Raw genomic sequence first — 22,599 nt, 5'->3', positions numbered from 1 at the left:
AACTGCTTATATTTACAAAAATAGATGCTTTTCTTGTTTCTGGGAGGAGAAATGTTTTTGGCAGATGCTGAGAGAAATAAAGCACAAAAAAATCCTTTAATTAGCAGTACAAATGTGTTTAAGGCAAAAGCATTTCCGTATTTAAGTCAGTGCAGGAAGTTAATTTTAACCATTTAAAGAGAAAAAGTATGGATTTAATGGTTTAAAGTTGATTTGCATTGTTGTGAAGAAATATTTGAGTGGACTGATACCACTTTCAGGACTGTAAGCTAAATGCTAAAGCTAGTTGCTGATTAGCCGCGCTAGTTGAGCTAACCTTAACTAGTCTGAAAACGTGTGAAAAAAACGCTAGTTAGTCTCAGTCTAAATGAACAAAATCAACGAAGTAATATCCCTTAAGGTTATTTATACAAAGATATATCTTATTTTTGAAAATTTAGCTTTAAAAATGCGGAAATTCGGCATTTTTACTTTTAGGCGGAGCTAGCTTGGTTGACCAAGATTCTAACTTTAGCATAACCAGCTAGCTTATTCGTCAACATCTCTCTTTAGCCCCATTTTCTAATCCAAACAACAATTTCGGAAAATATTAAACTTCCTTTAAAACATAACATAATGGAATGAATAATGGCTATTCTTAGGTGTAGTTTGAGCAACCTAAATGTGGAAAAAAAACAAAACTTTAGCCAAATACCAAAGTTGAGCATTAACTTTTGTCCTCACATAGTGACCATCATAGTAACAGAATTAGGGAAATATGACTGAAATATAGCTACCAGGGTCCCCAAATACCAAATATAGTCATTTTTAATAGGAAAACAGTCAAATTTTCAGTTGGAAAACATGGAAATCTATCATTTCAGTCATTATTTGTGATCAAGAAATAACAAATTTTAAAAAAGGAACCAAAATATGATGTATACAAGCAGGAGCTACAATATTTATTTTTGGTTTAATACAAAAACAAATTAAATTCTTTATTCTTGTCAGAAATTAGCACAGAAACCCAAGCTAAGCCCTCAGGCAAAGAAAAAATGTACAATATATAAAAGAATAAAAATACAATATAAACATAAAAGAATATCAAAATTGCATGTTTGCGTCACTGGAATGAAATAAAAACATTTAACAATAAAAGAAACTAAAAAGAGCAATATTTTTATGAAAAACGAAACAAAAAAGGTTTCTATAAATACAAAGGTTCTCTATCAGTGTCCTGTAAAAAGCCCCACTTGACTTATTTTAATTTTCTACACTTGACTGAATGCTGCTACATTTTCTCATAGGTGTTATGAATTACTTAATTTAAACAGCATTTTAAGGCGTGTTAATTCAGACAACAGATACAACTGGGAAGTTGACTCATGTAAAAACTATTCAGTGCAACTTTACTTCAGATATGAAGGCAACCAGTGCCTTTTAGTTCACCCTACTAATAATATTTATTAATTCTATTACAGTGTATCTGATTGAGCAGGGATGGTAGAAAAAATGACCTTAAACGATCAGCAGTGGGAACTACTGTATGAGGTTTACTCCAGGACACTGAACCATGCTCCAGAGAGGAGGAAGGGGAGGTCATCGTGGGGTTAAGAGGAGGGGGGGTGTGTGCGTATAACCCTCAGGAGGTCTCATTGACCGTCCGCTCCAGCTCTATCACTTTACTTCTGCTCTCATTCGCTCGCTGCTCCAGAGACCTGAAAAACAAAGATAACAGAGGTTAGTATACAGGACACGAGTAGCTCTTTAAATAGTGTGTTTAGTATTTTTAGATAGTGTCTCAAGCACCTTCAACAGATTAATCTTTGTCTTTTTAAATAGATCCCTGGAAGGCAATTGAATGCGATATCTAAAGTTTGCAAGTACAGATTTGGGTGCTTAACAATCCCTCAAATGTTAATAAAGTAATACATTTTTTATTTATAACTTTAGTAACGGAAGAGGAGGGGTTCCCAAACTTTTTTGCAGATGAAAATATTTTTAACCCCTCACCTCAAACATATCAGTGCATAAATGTATAGTAATACACTGAAAAACAGGTAGGATGTGGTAAAAGGAGGGAAGAACCCATAATTACACAGGTGAAGCTTTGGGTGAGGGGAAACTTGTCATATTTAGTGATGCACCACTCTGCTGCTGCTGGCAAAGCTTAGCCTCCTCCACCCCAGCCTCCTCCTTTATAGCATAAAGCTGTTGCACCCTCATATTCAGATTCACACTACCGTGGATTGATTGCTTTTGAAATATTTTCATTGTATTGAATACACAATGTCATAAATGCATCCATCCATATGGGGGTTTCTAGCAAAATGCTGCCTGTCTAACCCGGGAATCATCTCATGAGCAGAGCCTTCTCTGTTCGATGAGTTAAGTGTGTAGTTTTCAGTTAATAAAGTATTTACCTGTGCATATCCATGAGCAGGTTTTTTGATGTCTGTGTATCGTTGTTTTTACTCCTGAAAGGCGGGTGTGTCTCCACCCTGCTGGGCTCCACTACTGCCAGTTTCTGTTGCTCTGAGCGACGCCACGCTGCCATGACGACGGCTGGTGTGTCCTCCCATTGGTCCGGATATTCTCCACCCAGACCGAGGAGGTGAGGCTGTTCGTCCTCGAAGGTCGATAACAGACTCCTCGATTTGACTGAAAACAACCACACAGAATTTCATTAATATTTTTAGATCATTTCTGTGTCTGTGCTTTATGGAAATTCTCTACAAGGTCAAGTAGAGTTTCCAAAACTCGACAAAATGATCACACATAGTAACAGTGTAGCTTCAGGTTATCGTCTGCCTTTCATTGACACCCTCCAGCCTGATTGTTTTTACGTGTTTATGTGTAAAAGTGCATGAAAGAGTAACTGTGTGGGTAGGATGGGGCAGGAAGCTGAACTTGACTGTTAAGCAAATGATATCTTGCCTCAATTAACAAATAGTGCATGTATTTATTCCAGTGTGTAGGAGGTAGAGGAGAGGATGTATCGAAAGTTCAGCTCTTATGATCAGTCTTCATACATCTTACTGTAGGAGGAATCTGATTATTCTATAATGACCCCTACACTTTCATAGCAGTGATCCAGTGATTCATAACCTCAACGGAAAAATCAGGGTGGGTCAGATCGGATGAAAAACTGAGTGTATTTTTGTGTATCATTCAAAATTTCTACATAAATAGATGTTTTTTTTAAATCCTTTCTCTTGGTTTTTATGGGCATAGATAAAATAAAGACCAAGCCTTGAAATAATTTTCCTGAGTGATCTATGCAAAAAGACAACAGCATGTCTTGATCTGATGAATTATAGCTTTAAATGAAAGTTCTGATCAAACTCATACCTTAATTTGCTAATAAAGGTGGCACATTTACAGGTAACACCTTATTATAGTGGGCCCTAATTACCTAATAATTTTATAGTTGTACATATAATTATCGAATAGTTACTCAAGAATAAGGTTTAACCATGACCATATAAAAAGTTGACATTTTACTAAGTAATCACTCAGAAATATGATCACATTAAGGAATTATTTGCCTAGTAATAAAATATTAACCAGCAAATAGTACCTTGCAATATTGTGGCAATTCTCTGGTATTTAGGTGGTATTTTACCCTAACCTAAACCCTGACCATACAAATTATTTGAAAATTATTTAGGAAGAACTCACTTTAATTTAGTGGGCCAAAATAAAGAAATTACCTGGAAAATTATCATTTATTTCTAAGAAATTACTTGTTAAGTACCACAAAATTACCAGAGGATTGCAAGGGTTAAGGTTAGGGTAAGGGAAAAATACCACCTAATTACTAGAGAATTGTCATAATTTACCCCTCATGATGTCATGTGGGGAGTTAGCCCCAACCCCAGGTTCAGTTGCCGCCCCCCCAGGAGAAAGTTCCATCAATCCATTAAGCCAAATCCTTATCCTGGCAGGGGCGGAGTCAGACAGCTCATTAACATTTAAAGCCACAGACACAGAAACGGCTCGTTCTGAGCAGGGCTGAAACAGACGAGTTTTTAGACATGCAAAAATCCAATACTGGAGTGTTTTTTCAGCAACAAACTTCACAGGCATGTTTTGGGGACCTCTGAGACCAATATAAACGTGTCTTTAAGGGATAAAATATGTGACCTTTAAGGTTAGAGGGTTAGGGTAAAAGAAAACTCTAATTACTAATTACTATTCCTAATTAGATAACTACAACAATATTCCAAGGAATTATTTTATGAATGATTCCTTATTACTTCATAAAATGCCAACTTATTACCAGGTAATTATCACCTTATTATTTAAAAATTACTAAATAATTACACTTTTCATTATTACATTACCAGGTAATTATGGCCCACTAAAATAAAATGCTACCATTTTACACCATCTGTCTTTCACCACGAATAACTTATTATTTTTTGCCAATTATCTGTCTATTTTTATAACTGTTCTCCCTATGTAAAGGACATGCTGGAGTCCTTTTTACAGGTGTAGTCCTTAAGTCATTGACATAATGAGAAAAACTTCCAATTAAAATTCAGAGTTGCAAATGTACAAAAAAACAAGAAAAGAGGGCAGCATCTCCCATTAAAAATGATTCCTGCTCTGCTTCCTGGCAGCACAACTTGAGATCAGAGATCCTCTAATGGTGGCGCTTTGATCAGGTCTGCCCCAGCAGGGCCAACTATCTGGTCTGCATGGACTCTCATTATATTTTTACACCAAATTAAATTTGTGGAAATTTAACTCAAAGAGTAAAGTAGAGTGTTTGGGACAACTTTGGACAACTATTTCGACCGGTATCTGCATTTACATTGTTTTTATGATTTTGCTTTAATTTCTTCTTCTTGAATTTAATGCAGAAAATTTGACAGTTTTCTTTAAGTTCTTCTGGGGTTTCTGGGATGATATGCCTCTGAGACACAACTGTTGCCATTTATTTTTTGACCTGAAGTTGCTTTGACTGCTAGGAACTTGAATTACAGTGTACTATTGCAGGAGATCCTTTCTATGCTGCTATACTACAACCCCGATTCCAAAAAAGTTGGAGCGCTGTAAATGCAAATAAAAACTGAATGCAATGAATTGCATATCACTAAACCCATAGCCAATACTGACCTTCTGCCTTGTCCTTTGTGTGCAGAAAATTCATAATCCATATTCTCTGAATCTTTTGATGATATGCTAGACTGTCGATGGTGGGATATTCACATTCTTAATAATTAAGGATATTTTTCTGAACTTGTTTCACAGCTTTTAGACTTTTTTTCTCAGATTGGCTGAAATTTCACTCATCTTTACGTCTATGAGACTTTGCCTCTCTAAAATGCTCCTTTAATACCCAATCATGTCACTAACATGTCGCCAGTTAACCTAATTAGGTGCATAATGCTCCTCCAGCTGTTTTTCCTTAGCATCACTTACTTTTCGAGCCTTTTGTTGCTCTGTCCCTACTTTTTTAAGATGTGCCATCAAATCCAAAATAAGCTTCATAAGATAGTAAAATGTTTCAGTTTCAACACCTGATATGTTGTTTTTGTTCAATTGTGAATAAAATATGGCTTTATGAGATTTGATTAGTAATACATTCTGTTTTTATTTACACGTTACACAGTGCCCCGACTTTTCTGGAATGATGCTTGTAGTTTCCCAGCCCTCACAACAGTTATCATAAATTCTTCTATGTGTATAGATGCTCTGATAAATTTGCTGACCCTTGCAGAGTCTGTTTAAAGAGCTGATGCAAGTTTCTACCTGTAGCTGTGTACGACTCTTCGACAGCCGGCTGTTTGGATGTGAGGCCGGTTTCAGTGATGCTGGAGCCTGGAGTCAAACTGGTCGGGTAAAAACTCCCCAGAAACAGAGCGAAACACAAAACGACCACCTAGAGAGAGGGAGAGAGACAGAGAAAGAGGTTAATAAATTATGAATCATTGCTAAGCTGCTAATGAATGATGGAAGCAGATGTTTCCAATTCAATATTTAAATCAATCACACAGTGTAGTACCATCAAGCATGAGGAGGTCTGGGTACCGGCTGCTCTGCAGGATTTGGAAACTTTACCAGCTACCATGGCCTGGAGAGACTGAAGCTGCTGCAAAAGAGACCTGCAGAAAAACGCACACATGTCAGACACACAACACTTGTATGACTAAGTCTGCAAATAGGAGTGAAATAACAGAGTATAACAGACACACAACTCAGAAATTGTTATATTATTATATAGTCATAGCTCAATAATTCTTCCGTCATTGACAAAGCTGGTGTAAGTCCTTCCCCTTGGGTGCCGGCTTAGCTCAGTATGCAGAGCAGGGGCCCTTCAACAGAATCTACAATCCTCAACACACTAGAGGTGGGATCGATTCCCAATCCTGGCCCCGTTTGGTGGTCTTCTCCACTCTCTCCCCCCATACTTCCTATCTCTCTTCAGCTACCCTTTCAAAAGACAGGCAAAAAGCACAAAAATTAATCTTCAAAAACCTGCCTCTTTTTGGTTTTCTTCACCACTGGCCTGTTTCACTAAAAAGCAGCTGAATACTCCTAAAAACACGCGCACTGTGATATCCAGGTGCACTAGAACCTAAACACACACCAACACAAACACACACTGACACAACAGCAGACACAAATGAAGCAGGTTCATTCAACGTTCAGACAGTGACGGTGGGGTGGAAAACAAGACCAGAAAACAGCTGTGTTCCAGCCAGCAACACTTAACGCACGCTGCACTGCTGGGTTAACACACAGAGCTTATCATCCATGCAGAACGAAAGCAAACAACACTCTCTAGCTACAGCAGCTCGAGCATTTTACATGAAAATAGGCGTGTGATTATGCACAGAGAAGCATCTGAACAAATGTACAGGCTTTGGATTTTAATTTAGTCCTAAAATTCTGCTGTCTTTCCCGCTCTTCTCATAAAAACACCCCACAAACTATGCTGCAGAACACATGAATCTCATGTTATGAGCAGTGTTTTTCCTGTTTTTAGAGCTATAGTGAGGATGCTCTGTGCTAAGCCCTCCTTTACTCTTGGTGTTTGTTTTTGTGTCAGTTCTTCAATCATTCATCACTAGAGTAGTTCCTATTATTTTTAATCCATTGAGTCTGGATTCAAGCAACTACAATAACTATAATTGTATTTTAAAGGATTATTAGAGCAAGAAAACAACAAACATGGACCCAATTTCAGCATAAATAAGCAACTCTTTACATGCTTATTGCTAAAAGTTAGATATTGCATCTTTAATAAAAGCTCTCTTATTACTCCTCTGTATTTAATTTACAGAGTCGAAACTACTAGAATATTTCCAGCTGTACTGGTGCATTGTCTTGTTCTTACTTGTTGGTACACTCCAGAGTTTCCACTTTCCTGCGCAGCTCGTGGTTTTCATTGGAGCACGTCTCCACCCTGTGGTCAAAGAGGAGTACTGCAGGGTTAGGCACGGGTCAATATTAAGCTATGCATTGTTTTCATTGCTTTAGCAGCTACATTTTCCTGCTTTATGTCAAATAACCATGGTGTATTTGTTGATGATGACAACTAGTGTTTGAAGCAATAAAAAGGAAATGTTTTATTGCATAAATTAGAGAACTATCTGTATTTAAACTGCAGTAATTTCATAAGATACAATGGGTAAAATAACCAGAAAGTTAGAGTCAATTACCTTAAAAGTACTAAGTTTGCAGCTTTAAATATGAAGGTAAATAAATAACTGTTTCTCAGATGTTTCCGTGTAATCTAATCATCTTAAAACACATGACATTTAAGTAATTTACGAGTAAACGGTATTGATAAAATAATCAGTTTTGTAATTATTAATGGCAGAAGAGGAGGAAGTTCAAGTCTACAAATATATAATCCAGATAAAGTCAAAGATAAAACAATAGAAAGGGTGAACAGTTTGTTTTCAACAGACCTAAAACTCTTACTGACACTTTAGATTTTGTGCAAATTTCTCCAATATAACCAAAGAACGAAGAATGGTAAGAGGACTTACTTCTTCTCCAGAGTGTCCATGTACTCTTTCTTCTTCCTGCGACTCTCCTGAGCTGAAATCTAAAACAAAGAAAGAGAGAAATACGTGGAAAGGATGAGGAAAAAAGATGCACAAAAGCTAGATTCATGGAAGTTTGTCGTGAAGAGTTAGTACCTTATTCTTGATCTTCCTGCGGATCTTCTTCAGCGCCTTCTCCTCAGCTTTGGTGAGTGGCAGTTTGGTGGGGACGGGGTAACCTTCAGCCACCAGCGTGCGGCGCTCTTCTTCAGTCAGGATCAACGGGCCGGACCCCTGCAGCTTCTACAAGAGAACAGAGAGGAAATGTTTGTTGAAGCTTTTGAGGATAGGTGAAAGTAGAGGGTTACAAAACTGATTAAACACAAAACTTTTCTTTTAGTGCGTGCAAGTGAACCTTCAAGGGTCTCTGATGCTGGGACACTTAGTGTTAAAGCAACATAAGTATGACATCATAGAATAGACTGCAGAATTTCTTGTATCAAAAATGCTGAAACAGTTTCTACATGGCACATGTAACAGTGGAAAATGAAATATTTTGTACAGAGAAGAAAGATTTCATACTAGGGATTTATACTGTAAAGAATTTTATGGAGATAAAGGGAATACTATTCTAAAACTTCAGAGTAAATCCTTCTCATACAAATCAATATTTTGTCAGACATAAAGTTGATTTAAATAATTTCTTGAAACTTTTTCCGACAGGACAATTTCTACAGACTTTCAATTATTTTTAGTCTGATTGTTAATAAATAGAAGATGTTTTAGTTTACATGCCATTACTCACATGAGGGGCTGTGAGGAGAGGGGAGTTTGAGAGACATGAAGCGGCGCGGGGCGACACCTTCAGGCTGGCCTGTGATGGGGGAGGGCTGGTGGGGGAGGTGGGGCAGGAGAGGCCGGGTGGGGCGTGGACGGGGCTCTGGCTGCCCTCTGAGTCGCTGCCATGAGAGCTGGGAGGAGTGGGGGGCATCTGAAGGGACTCTAGACCTAAAAGAAGACGGTTTAACTGGGTTAGGTTGACTGTGACTTAGTGTCAGACATGATGAAGACTTATAATGAAATTTTCATCTAAATGTACAAATACAGCAAGATAAAAACATTTCACTTAAAGACCTGCATTCAAAACCTTTCTTAAGCACTTAATGACTAATGTGCGTTTTTCATTCCACTGCTGTATTAATGTTATCTTCTCATTTAAACTACTTTTTTACAACTCTTTTAAACTGCACCTATAAAGATGCTTCATATTTTAATCCTTAAATAAGAAGCATTATTGATCCATGAGGTAAATATTTTTCTATGACATCAGAAAACGAGCCTGACTTCAGCTTTAGGACAATTACTTTCAGGCTTCCCTAAGGGGGGTTTCATAGTTTATTTAACTCAAGAAGAAAGTGAAGTATCTCAGCACATTTCTGTTTTTGGGGTGCCGGTTTAGCTCAGCTAGCAGAGCAACAACCGTATGCAGAGGACGGACACCGCAGCGCCCTAGATGCAGGATTGACTTCCAGTCCCAGCACTTTTTGGCACCCTCTCTCCCTATCTTCCCTGTCTCTCTTCAGCTGTCCTATCAAAATAAAGGCAAATAGCCTCAAAAAGTTATCTTTAAAAAAAGATTTGTAGTTTTAACTGCAGGGAAATGATGAAAAGTACAATATGAAAGGAACTTAAGCTGTCAAAAATACAGATAAATAATGAAAAAACATGGAAATACTCACGTAAAGTTTTAAAATAACCATATTATACCAATAAGTTTCCATTTATCTAAACTCCACAGCTGGATTCATGTAATTTTATCTCGGCCAGTCTGAGCACGTTTGGAGTCATTCAGACAAACAGCCTGCAGGGGTCCTCCTTGCATCAGATAATTGACATTCAAAGGTAAGTTTAAGGAGAGATACTAGTAGAGGTTAGATTCAGACCTTTTGGTGAGAGATTGAGAAACTGGTCGACCTCATGAGGTTCCAGTTTTATCTGTGGGATGATATTCTCCTCCTTAATCTGTAAACAAAGACAGAGAGGTAAGACATGGTCACTCAGTGTAAAAATCATCATGATTGAAAGTTATAATCCCCGATTTCTCACCTTGATGCCCTTGCCCAGGCTGCTGCTGTTCACTGCGGGCGGAGTTGGGGTGGTGGGAGAAGCAGCAGCGGGGGCCACAGCTGGGCCCTCAGGTGCTGGGGTCCCCGCTGTGGTCAGGGAGAGGGAGAGGGTGGGGAGGAGGGAGGGGGTCTCACACAGGAGGCTGTCGATGGCCTCGTCCTGCTCCATCGGCCACTCGGCTGAATCTCCGTCAGACTCTGGTACACAGGAGGAAACGTGTTAGTGGGTCTGTGACTTTAAACGCATAAGAAAACAACTAAAATACAACTTTATTATCTAAATAGGTTATCAATCTGTTGACCAACTAAAAATAAAAGTCCATCTGCAGAAGTGCTCCGTGAATATTCACATAAAAATCCATATGAAAACATTTTTGTCTTAGTTTCAAGGCTAACATTACAGTCTGTCTGAGGGTTAAGCGGGCTTAATTTCTGGTTAAGCCAGCCAGATCTGGTCTGGCCAGGCTGTAGAAATTAAACCTGTTGGTTTTATCTAAACCAGTTTAACAGGCACATGTCTTTAAGTCACGTTTAAGTCAATTAAAAAAGTCTATATAAACTGTATATTTTTTGCCTCTGTATAATGAAAATTAGGATTAGTGTTCTCTTTTCCATTTACCCATTACTATCTTGTATAAACAAAATAGATCACTCTAGAAATAAACCAAAAAATGGTGCTCAAACTGGATAAAAATGGATAAAGTAGGCTATGGTTTGAAGTCTGAACCGTTGAGTAATGTCCGATAAATGAAGCATGAAGTCCTCGAAGTGGACTCCAGGTTCAAGTCTGAACCACAAGTCATTCTCTTACTCTCCAATATCCTACTCTGTCCTCCTCCCTGTCCTCTTTAAATAAAGGCAAAAAGCCTGGCCTAAATCAAGACAACATACTCCAGTTTCAAAAAAGGTAGGACAGTATGTATTATGTGATTAAAATTATAATTTATACCTTTACTCAACTGAATACACGCAGAAGACAAAATACATAAGTTCAAATTTATCAACTTTTTATTTTTTGGCAATATACACACATTCTGAACTTGATGTTCCAAAAAAGGTTGGGACAGGAGCTACTTTATCCCACTGGACTAAAGATCCTAATTGTTAAGTATTCATTCTTGCTTGAACAGTGCAGGGCTTCTACTGTTGTATTTCATGCTTCATAATGTGCCGTCAAGGTTCAATAGGAGACAGGTCTGGACTGACACGGGCCAGTCTAGCACCCACATTCTTTCGCTGTGAGGCCATGCTGTTGTAGCTCATGCAGAACGTGTCTTGGCATTGTCTTGGTGAAATAAGCAGGGACATCTCTGAAACAACGAGGTTGGTGCTCCAAAACCTGCATGTACCGCTCAGTATTACTAGTGCCTTCATAGATGTGCAAGTAACCCACCGCAGAGAGGATCATCAGCACCAGTCTTCCCTCCGTGGACAATATCTACATGCAGCGCTGCAGGAGGGGAAAGCACAGAGCGTCCTCAGGGAGAAACACCATCCAGCTCATGCTCTGTTCAAGTGGAAAGATTCAGGATCAAACCTGAGACACTCAAAAGTCCTGCTTGCACAACTCCCTGCTGCTCTCAGACTCATTTCAGGGGATATTAAGGTTGGAAGGACATATCACACCCCACACCTCACCTACTCAGTGGACAGCTACCTCTACAGTCGGCTTCAATCGCTACTGAGATTTTTACATTTGGTGTGACACTGCTTAGACGTCCTCTTAAACCCTTCTGCAGCCATCCTCTCTGCCACCAGCTGGAACACCTTCTCAGTCCTCACTGCACCGTCCAACTCCCTCTGCACCTCCTCATCAGCGATGATTCCCAGGAAGGTCTGCACCTCCGAGGTCGTCCATGGAGCGATGTTATGTGCCATCATGGTTAATCCCTATGAAATTCTTCCAGATATCTAAGCTAAAGATCACCAAACTTGGCAGATTCCATGTTGTGTTTATTAGGAATGCTGTCGCATGGGAAGTGATGATTCTTTCAGCCAGTCAGCGAACTGCAGCAAAAACTGTTGTGTGTGTAGCTCCACCCTTTTGGTACGGATAGGCAGGATTGTGACCCCCATGGAAGGATACCAAAAAGTGGGACAGTATGGGTCGGGTTTTTGGGACCCTTTTCAACTTTCGCTTTATGGAATGCAAAAAAAAAAAAGCGTACCATGCTGTACCAAACTGAACCGGACCACTCGGTGGAATCAAGGCTTATCATATCAATAACAATGTGCAATTGTATCACTGTCAAAAGTGCAATATTTCTGTGTGCAATAACAAAATTCAAGAAATCTCCAGTGCAATAACACGTGCAAAAAATAATCATCCGGCTACTAGATTTTAGAAATAACTTTATTTATAACACAGCTCTTTCTTGTTTATATTGTTCTGTCTTATACTTCCTCTGTTTTTATGCTTTCTATAAATATAAATTCCAATGTGTCTGTACCGTCCTATCTGTGCAAATGGCAATAAACATCTATTCTATTCTGCTGTGGGCACTCATACACCCCCTCATCATCACAGATGCCGGCTTCTGAACTTTGAGAACAATCTCCATGGTCCTTTTCCTCTTTATCCAGGGGGACTTGTTGGTCATAGTTTTCAAGAACAGTTAGAAATGTGGACTCGTCAGACCACAGCACACTTTATCACGCTAGGTCAGCTCATCTCAGATGAGCTCTAGCCATGAGAAGTTGACAGTGCTTCAGGATGTTGTTGATATTTGGCTTTCACTTTGCATAGAGGAGTCTTAACTCACATTTGTAGATGCCGACAATTACTGTGTTAACTCACAGAGGTTTTCTGAAGTGCTCCTGAGCCTGGGGTTGTAATATCCATCACAGGATGATGACAGGTTTTAGAGCAGTGCCACTTGAAGGGTAGAAGGTCATGACTGGTTTTCAGCCTTGCCCCTGACATGCAGAGATTTCTCCAGACTCCCTGACTCTTTTGATGATATTATGCACTGTTGATGTTGAAACCTCTCCATTCCTTGTAGTTGCATGTTGAGAATCATCGCTCATAAACTACGAAGCTACTTGCCCACGCAGTCTTTCAAATAGAACCTTTCACCATCATTGAATAAAAATGACTGAGCCTTTTAGGAGTGCTCCTTTCATCTGCTACCAACTCACATATACCTGTGCAATGTTCCAGGTGTTTTTTGAGCATTCCACAACTTTGTCAGCCTTTTCTTACCTGTGTACCAACGTTTTTGGAACAGGTTGCAGGCACTAAATTCAGGATGTGTGTATATTTCCAATAAAACAATACAGTTTATGAGTTTGAACATTAAATATATCGTTTTTGTGCTTCGTTCAATCGAATATTGAGTGAAAAGGATTTACAACTCATTGTATTCGGTTGTTATTAGCATTTTATGCAGCGTCCCAACTTTTTTGGAAGTGGAGTTTGTGCTTCAGAAAAGTATTTATGATTTTTCTGACAATGCAGCATTCAAAAAACATTTTATAAAGAGTGTTTTGTAAGAATATAGTGCTTTTTAAGAGACTTTACTTAACACTTGTAAGACATGAGCATCCATAGGCTGTACAGTTTTGTTTTTCTCCGTTTTATCCTAATTGTCTGAGTTTCTTAGGCATTTAGACTTTGTTATCTCTTTACCTAACAGTTTCATGGTCTGAACTTGTTCTCTGCATCTCACCTGCTTCACTGCCATGCTCTCCGGTCAGATGTGACAGTGGCGACTGAGGTCGGCTGTCCCCGCAGAGCGAGTAGCTGTGCTCAGCTGTGATGTGAGGAGGCAGCGGGGAAGACGGGGACAAGTCTCCCCCGTCCTCCCCCTCCATCGCCTCCCCGCCGCCTCTCACTCCGGACAGGAAGGGGTCGCTGAGCAGCTGGCCGAGCAAAGCATCCTGGGAGAGGTCATCTAGGAACTCGGAGAAGTGCTGCAAAAAGAGAGAAAACCTTTGAAAAATCATTCATAGAAAAGCATCGATTAAATCCTTCAGGGAGGAGACAGACAGATAATTATATTACACCACTAAAGTCTACGACAGGCTGTCTGTAATTAGGCACTGTTGAATCTTTTATTACCACCTTTCCTTGAAGTTTCCTCTCCCCCAGGGTAAACCAAAGAGGCCAATTAAAAAACAGTAAAATTGTCTTTCAGTGCAAACAAATCAGTCCCTTCAGTCCCTGTTTCTCCTGTGTTTGTGTGATTGTCAGTGTGGTGATACATTTACCAAACAGAAGCTGACAGACATCCCCCTCCCCCCTTAATCTCCTCTGTCATCCCCCCTCCCTCCTTCCCTACATTCCTCCTGCATTCTTCTTCCTCCCTCGATCTTCCTCTAAAATCTCTCGACAAGGTGACGGTGTGCGATCAGATCTGCCTCCATGTTCAGGTGTTGTGACGAGCGTAAACAAAAGGCCGCCAAAGCAAAGCCCTGCTGCTGATGTGATGATAACATACTGGCATACATCTCCTGTGTGGGTTCTGCAGCTGGATTTCTCTAAACATTTTCAAACACAAATCTGTTGGTGGCCTTTAATTAGACTGAGAGTAAAGCATCAGACACAGAAATTATCCCCACGTAGGGCTGCAGTTTAGGGGATTTTTCATCCTCAATGATGCTGCAGGTTCTAAAAAAATCAACATTTATCTTGAATGATCTTTCTTTTTATATGCCAGCCTAAAACCCCAACTAAAAGCCTGTTTACTTTTACCGTTGACGACAAAATTATTAGCCTCACTAAGAAAATTTCAGTTTTTCTCAAGTATTTCTCAAGTGCTTTAAACAGAGTGGAGAGTTTTAAAACACAGCTTATCCAAACATCCCTGTTTTATTTTGGAAGCTTACATTATTTTACTTTGCACACATAAACAAAATTTCACTAAAACCAAAAATTACCAGGGTCAAAATGATCAGAACTGACCCTTTAGTCGAGCCATAGCAAAAAACACTGTTAGTCAATGATGTGCCTTAACTTTGCAATGCTCAAAGCTTGTAAAACCAAGTTAAAACCAACAGTAATTTTCCAGTTTACACCCAGTATAAAAGCTTCAGAAAAGGTTTGAGCTTTCCTTGAGAAGGCACCATGCCAAAACCAAAAGAAATCAGTTTAGACTTGAGAAAAAGAATTGTTGAAGCCCACAAAGCAGGAGAAGGATCTACAAAGTCATCACAGTGTTTCAAAGTGTAAAGAACTGGAATGAGAAGTAAAATCAAGAAATTCAATGAGAGCCACACAGTCCAGGGCAAGTCTGGAAAAGACCCTGGAAAGAAAACTAGAGAGAGATGTGTCTAAAGACCCCAGAACAACTGCCAAGACTCTCGTGAAGGACTTAGCCAAGTCCTTCTGCAGAAGAGACCCCTTCAAACTAAACTGAAGTCTGCTAAGGACAACCTGGAGAAGGATTATGAATACTGGAAGCATGTCCTTTGGTCAGATAAGACTAGAGCTCTTTGACCATAGAGATGTTGCTTATGCTTGGAGAAAGAAGGGAGAGGCTTATCACTCAAACAACACCATCCCCCCAGTGAAACACGGTGGTGGGAGTATTATGATGTGGGGATGCTTCAGTGCATCTGGAACCGGAAACTTTGTCATGGTGGAAAGAACCACGAAGAAACAAGATGTGGAGATTTTGAAAGAAAACCTGAAGCAGTCAGCAACAAAACTAGGTCCAGGTCGTCGCTTTTTCTTCCAACACAACAACATATGCCACTCCTGGTGAAGAACTACCTTCAGAAGACCAAAGTGAGTGTTACTGAGTGGCCTGCACAAAGCCCTGACTGAAATCCCATTGAAAATCTGTAGGATGAACTGAAAACAAAGGTCCATGCCAGAAAACCATCAAATCTGGAGGAGCGTGAGAGATTTACCAAAGAAGAATGGGCTGGGATTCTTCAGAAGACGTGTCAGAGACTAAAACTACAACAAACAACTGCAGGCTGTAATCCAGCAAAAAGGAGACACTATTGACTATTAGCACCAGGGGGCTAATAATTTAGACCCTGGTAGTTTTTGTTTGTTGTGGAATATTTTCACTCCTGTGTGCAAAGTAAAATAATATCAGCATCCATGTGTATATAAAGCCTTACTTTGTATACAAGGTTTTGTAACTGATGAACAACAGCAGCATCATTGGCTCTACTACGTCATGTTATAAGTGTATATATAGTTCCTCTTTGCCTACAAGTCATCTTCATTCACAGTTTCAGTTCATGTTTTTCTTGTTTCATGGAATTTATGGTTGACAGTGAAACCAGAATACTTTCAGATGATAAGAGACTATACCTCTGTCAGCTTTCAGGTCACTTTACAGCATGGTACAAGTAAATATTACACATATGACGTTTATTTTTACTTTATATTATCATATGCCTGAGAAACTGTGATTTTTATGGAAGCTCAATTCCACCACAAGAAAAACATGGAAGTGAGACAATGAAAAAAAGGAATCCTGAGTCATGATTATGAGACAAAGAGTAGAAATTATGAGATAATTAAGTCATAATTCTGAAATAAAAAGTCATAATTCTGAAATAAAAAGTTGAATCAATGAGATAAAAGTCATAATTATGAAGTAAAAAGTTTAATTTATGAGATAAAAGTCATAACTATGAGGTAAAAAGTTGAAATTATGGAATGAGTCATAATTATGAGATAAAAGTAACGATTGTGAGTTAAAAGTCATAATTATGAGATAAAATGTTGAAATTATTGGATTAAAAAGTTATAATTATTGGAAAAAAAGTTGAATTTATAAGATGAAAGTTCATAATTACAAGATAAAAGTCATAAATATGTTATAAAAATTGAAATCATGAGATAAAAAGTCAAAATTATTAGGTAAAAAGTTGAAATTATTAGATTAACAAGTCATATTTATGAGATTAAAAAGTTGAAATTATGAGATAAAGTCATAATAATCAGATAAAAAGTCAAAATAATGAGATAAAAATTCATAATTATGAAATAAAAAGTTGAATTTATGAGATAATTAGGCTATATGATAAATCTCATAATTATTACGCTTTAACTCAGAATTTCCACTTTTTATCTCTGAATTTCAACTTTTTTATCTCATAATTATGACTTAGGATTTTGTTTTGTTTTGTCAAGAATTGCCTTACTATCACATTTTTTTTTAAATTTGGCAGAAATGGGCTTCCATAGATTTTGCTCAACAGGAATATAAAAAGACAGTTTGATTACACTTGTGAGTAATAAACAGTAAAATTAAATCCACTTCTGTCCCTATTTGAACTCTACGCCCTTTAAAAGAATGTCAAAATGCTTCTGATGCAACTTTTACTGCTGAAACTCTGTTGCCGGGTAGAATATACGGAACTGCCCAATAGAAGAGTAGCACTGTCGGAGTACTCCACTCTCAGCCAATCAGAGAGAAATAAACACTTTAAATTAGAAACAGCAACATTCTAAACTCTCTAAAGAGGAGGGAAAATGAACATTTAGATTAACTTTGTTCAGTTAGATTTCATAAGAGTCGATTAAAGGATGGAAGAAGCGAGAGTGAAATCAAGATGGAGGGAACAGAAGGAGGCTGAGCGTGCGCCAAGCATGTGGCTTCAATTACAGATGGAAAGAGAGAGAGACTTGACTTCTTGAAATTTCTTCCTCTCTCCACATGGTGAAGTGACCCCCTCTCTCCATAAACACAGAGCTCACTCCTGCCGCTGTTTGCTGCCCTAAAAGGGCCGGTCTCAGTGAGAGAGTGACTAATGCAAACATCGACAGCATACTGTGAATTTATTCAAGGCGGAACACCAAATATTTACACATTTATACAAGAATGGGCCCATCTCCATCTTTAAGAGCCATCAAACCATGAAATCAGAGCGCTGAGACCCGTCACGTTAGGGACGAACATTTAAAGTAGTTTACAGCATGGGCTCCAGAGTCTCCTGGTAACCACATCGTCTCCTTACTGCTGGTTTTATCATTACAACTCCTCAGATTCAAAGCTCATTCATGCTGACACCTATGAGTTTTACCGTCATGAGGACTGTGATTATTATGTCTGCTAAAATTAACTAATTACCAGTTTGAGATTTAGGATGTCTAAAGGAGAAATGTTACACAATATTACTCCATTTAAGGAGAAACCTGCTTGCTTTACACCACTCTGTCCGACGCTTGGCATTGGACTTAGTAATGTGAGGCTGCTCCGCCATGGAAACCCATTCATGAAGCCCCCAAAGCTTTCCAGACGCACAGTATTTATGCTTACATTAATGAAAGTTCAGAACTCTTCAGCTATGGAATCACCACTCAGCAACTGTTACCCACCATGCACCTCAGCAGACGTTTGCCCCGCTCTGTGCCTCTATGTAGTCTTTTTCGTGGCTAAGTTGCTGTTGTTCCTAAATGCTTCCACTTTCTAGTAATATCACAGTTGACTGTGGAATATCCAGCAGGGATGAAATTTCCCAAACTGTCTTATTGCAAAGGTAGCATCTATTACAGCACCATGCTTGAAGCCACTGAGCATTGGCTAATGGCACTCTAGCCTGGCTATGCTTTGCTGCTTCCTTTGCAAGCCTCTTTTTGCAGCCCTCCTCCACCCCAGCTCCTCCTTTTCCACTTCTGACATAATCAGTGACATTCTGTTGTCATTGATGCCTGCTCTGCTCTGGGTTTGCTGTTGCTTCTCTCCCTGCCTCAGGCTTTCCTTGTATAGGCACCGGAAAGGCAGCTAACTAGCTAGTTAGTGTAGCTGCTAGCATTTGGAGGGTTAAAAGTCATTCCTAAATGATTTATTGCAGTTTAAAAATAAAGTGCACAGCTCAGTTTCTTATCAACAAATCAAACAATATAAAAAAGGTAGGTAGGTAGGTTGGAACTTAGGTAGGTAGGTGGGTGGTTAGGTAGGTTGGTGGGTAGGAAGGTAGGTAGATAGGTAGGTAGGTAGGTAGGTAGGTAGCTGGGTAAGAAGGAAGGTAGGTAGGTGGGTAGGTAAGAACATAGGTAGGTAAGTAGGTAGGGAGGTAGGTAGGTAGGCGGGTAGGTAGGTAGGTAGGTAGGTAGGTAGGCAGGTAAGAAGGTAGGTAGGTGGATAAGTAGGTAGGTAGGTGGGTAGGCGGGTAGGTAGGTTGGAACATAGGTAGGTAGGTAGGTAGGTAGGTAGGCAGGTAGGTAGGTAAGAAGGTAGGTAGGTGGATAAGAAGGTAGGTAGGTGGATAAGAAGGTAGGTAGGTGGGTAGGTAAGAACATGGGTAGGTAGATGGGTAGATTGGTAGATAAGTAGGTAGGTAGGTAGGTGGGTAGGTGGGTAGGTGGGTAGATGGGTAGGTGGGTAGGTGGGTAGGTTGGCAGGTGGGTAGGTTGGCAGGTTGATAGGTTGGTAGGTGGGTAGGTAGGCAGGTGGGTGGGGTGGTGGGTAGGTAGGTAGGTGGGTGGGTAAGTAAAAAGGTAAGTAGGTAGATGGGTAGGTGGGTAGGTAGTTGGGGTGGTGGGTAGGTAGATTGAGTGGTGGGTAGCTAGGTTAGTAGGTCCCATATCAATCCTGAGGGAAATTTAAATTTAATACAATACCAATTTTGATTTGCAGGATCTTAACAGAGCAAAATTCTATGAATTAAAAATTAAATTTGACCTGGTTTGCTCTGATTTTTTAAATTCTGTGGTATTGGCTAAAATAGAAAGGTTACATACAAACTATACTATTTTTAGGGAAATATTTATAGTAGCCCATGCGCTGATTGAGCGGGACAACTATGGGATTTTTTTTTATGAAATACAGCCAAGTCTTAAATAATCTGACCTAAGAAAAGTAAGAAAATGAGGTTGAATTACATCAGATTCTGTCCGTAAAAGAGCAAAAACCTCATGGTGGGGGAGGGAAAAGAGGGTGTAGTTTAAGGGAGGAGTAATTACATGGAAAGGCCATAATTTAGAAAAAACTAAGGCATAGTTTATGGGCTAAAATGTGGTTTATGTAATCTTTGTCCATGTTTTTTTTCTTCTTTGGCTCCCTTGTGTTACTTTCTGCAGCGGAAAAGCTCTTAGTCATGTTAAATGTAAGCAGAATAAACAAATAATCCACCCAACATGAGAAAGCAGAGGAGAAGTAAAGCCTCATCTTGTTAAAAATGCTCCAAAGTCAGCCTACATGAAAACAGAGACACACCAAAGACGTATAGTGAGGGTTTATTCGCTCCCTGTCATTTCTCCAGTGGGAGTGTGCGGTTGTGGTTGTGTGTTAGCAGAAATGTGATGCAGGGCAGTAGACAAGGCTGCAGGATCGGTCACAGGCCTGGAGTAACTCATCACACACAACAGAAACCTCTTTGTCTCTGCAGGCCCAACACAGAGGTGTTATTTCGGGCCAACTGTAACTCGACCCTCTCCAGCTGGGACACAGGAGACCTGGGGAGTTGAAGCCTTAATGGGAAAACTGGGAGTTTAAACAGGAACTAGGGTGAGAATCAGTAGGTCATTCAGTTCTCTGAAGGAGCCGTGGGGATAACAAAGAGGCTGTTCAGACATTTTTCTGAGGACAGTTGAGTCTGAAACACATGGAAACATGCAGAGAAATGCAGATTTTAATCTTTTAATGAAGAAACCATAAAGTCTGCAGATGAAGGAAGGAATGATAAGTGATCATATCTGAGTTCTGGGGAAAAACCAGCAACAACAAAGAAATCCTGTGTCATCCAAAGAGAGACAGTCATTTGAGGAGTTAAGCTACAACTTAAATATACCCAATCTTAATCAAATCAGAGAAATGCTGATAAAAGGAAGCTTTCTAAATAGGCCATGAAATCTTTTGGACATTATGATGGAGGCTCTGACTGCAGAAACAGGTTAGAAATCAATTACAGAGTAACTTAAGCCTTAGACCAGGTTTTTTAGATGAAAAACTGTATGGGTATTTATTAATACCGTTGATAAATACGTTCTACTCAACATTTGAGTACAAATTTATAAAATTTCTATATTCTGTGTTATAGATTTGCACAGTGACCACCCTCTAAGGGATTTAACCTGGGCACTGCAACTACATTTCTGAGGGATGCACAATATTATCGTCATGACATTATTATCAGAGGACATGACCTTTGTCTGCTGCAAATATCAGCCCATACAGCCTAGCAGCTGTAAATATTGACTCATATCGTCTGTAAATATTGGCCTATAGCAGATGAATATATCAGCCTACATCTGCTGTAAATATTGCTCTGTATTAGCTGTAAAAATTGTTCTATATTATCTGTAATTATCGGCCTATATAAGCTGTAAAATTTGCCCTATATCAGCTGTAAAAATTTGTTCTATATTGGTTGTAATTATTGGCCCAATATCAGCTGTTAAAATTGACCTATATCAGCTGTATAAATTGTTCTATATTAGCTGTAATTATCAGCCTATATAAACTGTAAAATTGCCCTATATCAGCTGTAAAAATTTGTTCTATATTGGTTGTAATTATTGGCCTATATCAGCTGTTAAAATTGACCTATATCAGCTGTATAAATTGTTCTATATTAGCTGTAATTATCAGCCTATATAAACTGTAAAATTGGCCCTATGCCAGCTGTAAAAACTTTTCTATATTAGCTGTAAAAATTGCCCTTTATCAGCTGTAAAAATTGTTCTATATTAGCTGTAATTATCGGCCTATACAGGCTGTAAAAATTGCCCTATATCAGCTGTAAAAACTGTTCTATATAAGCTGTAAACATTGCCCTATATCAGCTGTAAAAATTGTTCTATATTGGCTGTAATTATTGGCCTATATCAGCTGTAAAAACTGTTCTATATCAGCTGTAAAAATTGCCCTATATCAGCTGTAAAAACTGTTCTATATAAGCTGTAAACATTGCCCTATATCAGCTGTAAAAATTGTTCTATATTTGCTGTAATTATCGACCCATATCAGCTGTAAAAATTGCCCTATGTCTGCTGTTAATATTATCCTAAATCAGCTACAAATATCAACATATATCAGCTGTGAATATTAGCCTATATTGGCTGGTAATATTGGTCTATATTGATGGTAAATATTGTTCCATACCAAGATAGATATCGGCCTATATCAGCTGTAAATATTTCCCTATATAGACTGTAAATATTAGCCTTTAGGGAGGTTAATATTGGTCTATATAAAAGTAAATGTAGGTATTACCAGCTGTAAATATCAGCCAGTATCAGCTATAAATATCAGCCTATATCCACTGTAAATACTGCCCTATACTGGTTTTAAATATCAGCTTATTTCAGCTAAAATATCAGCTGATATGGGGCGTAGATATTGGCTTATACCAGTTGTACATATGGGGTTTTTAATTGATTGTAAATATTGGTCTATACGATTGTTAATATTGGCATATATTGGCTGCAAACATTGGCCTGTAAATATTGTGTGGTTCTTTTCTCTGAGGTCCGTTTAATACCATGTTTTCTTAAACTAAGGTTGATAAAATATCGATTGCTGTCTTCAACAGCAGCAGTATGCCTGCCTTTGGTAAGTCTACCTTTAGTGGTTATGACATTA

General features: G+C 38.9%; 1 protein-coding gene across 1 annotated transcript in view; it reads right to left on the bottom strand.

Annotated features, from left to right (window-relative positions):
- Positions 1 to 920: 920 nt before the first annotated feature.
- creb3l2 (cAMP responsive element binding protein 3-like 2) overlaps positions 921 to 22,599 on the bottom strand; it is a 49,495-nt gene continuing 27,816 nt past the window's right edge. Inside the window, exons 2-12 of the mRNA XM_041781122.1 lie at positions 13,777 to 14,020; positions 10,089 to 10,306; positions 9,926 to 10,004; positions 8,788 to 8,990; positions 8,139 to 8,285; positions 7,986 to 8,044; positions 7,328 to 7,396; positions 5,993 to 6,092; positions 5,740 to 5,869; positions 2,403 to 2,640; positions 921 to 1,697 (exon numbers count right to left, since the gene is read on the bottom strand). Of these exons, the coding sequence (XP_041637056.1) occupies positions 1,622 to 1,697; positions 2,403 to 2,640; positions 5,740 to 5,869; positions 5,993 to 6,092; positions 7,328 to 7,396; positions 7,986 to 8,044; positions 8,139 to 8,285; positions 8,788 to 8,990; positions 9,926 to 10,004; positions 10,089 to 10,306; positions 13,777 to 14,020 (1,563 nt within the window). The 3' untranslated portion in view covers positions 921 to 1,621. The remainder of the gene's footprint in view (positions 1,698 to 2,402; positions 2,641 to 5,739; positions 5,870 to 5,992; positions 6,093 to 7,327; positions 7,397 to 7,985; positions 8,045 to 8,138; positions 8,286 to 8,787; positions 8,991 to 9,925; positions 10,005 to 10,088; positions 10,307 to 13,776; positions 14,021 to 22,599) is intronic.

This window comes from Cheilinus undulatus, linkage group 23 (genome assembly GCF_018320785.1).
Source record: "Cheilinus undulatus linkage group 23, ASM1832078v1, whole genome shotgun sequence".
NCBI lineage: Eukaryota > Metazoa > Chordata > Actinopteri > Labriformes > Labridae > Cheilinus > Cheilinus undulatus.
This window is presented reverse-complemented; position numbering and strand designations above follow the sequence as displayed.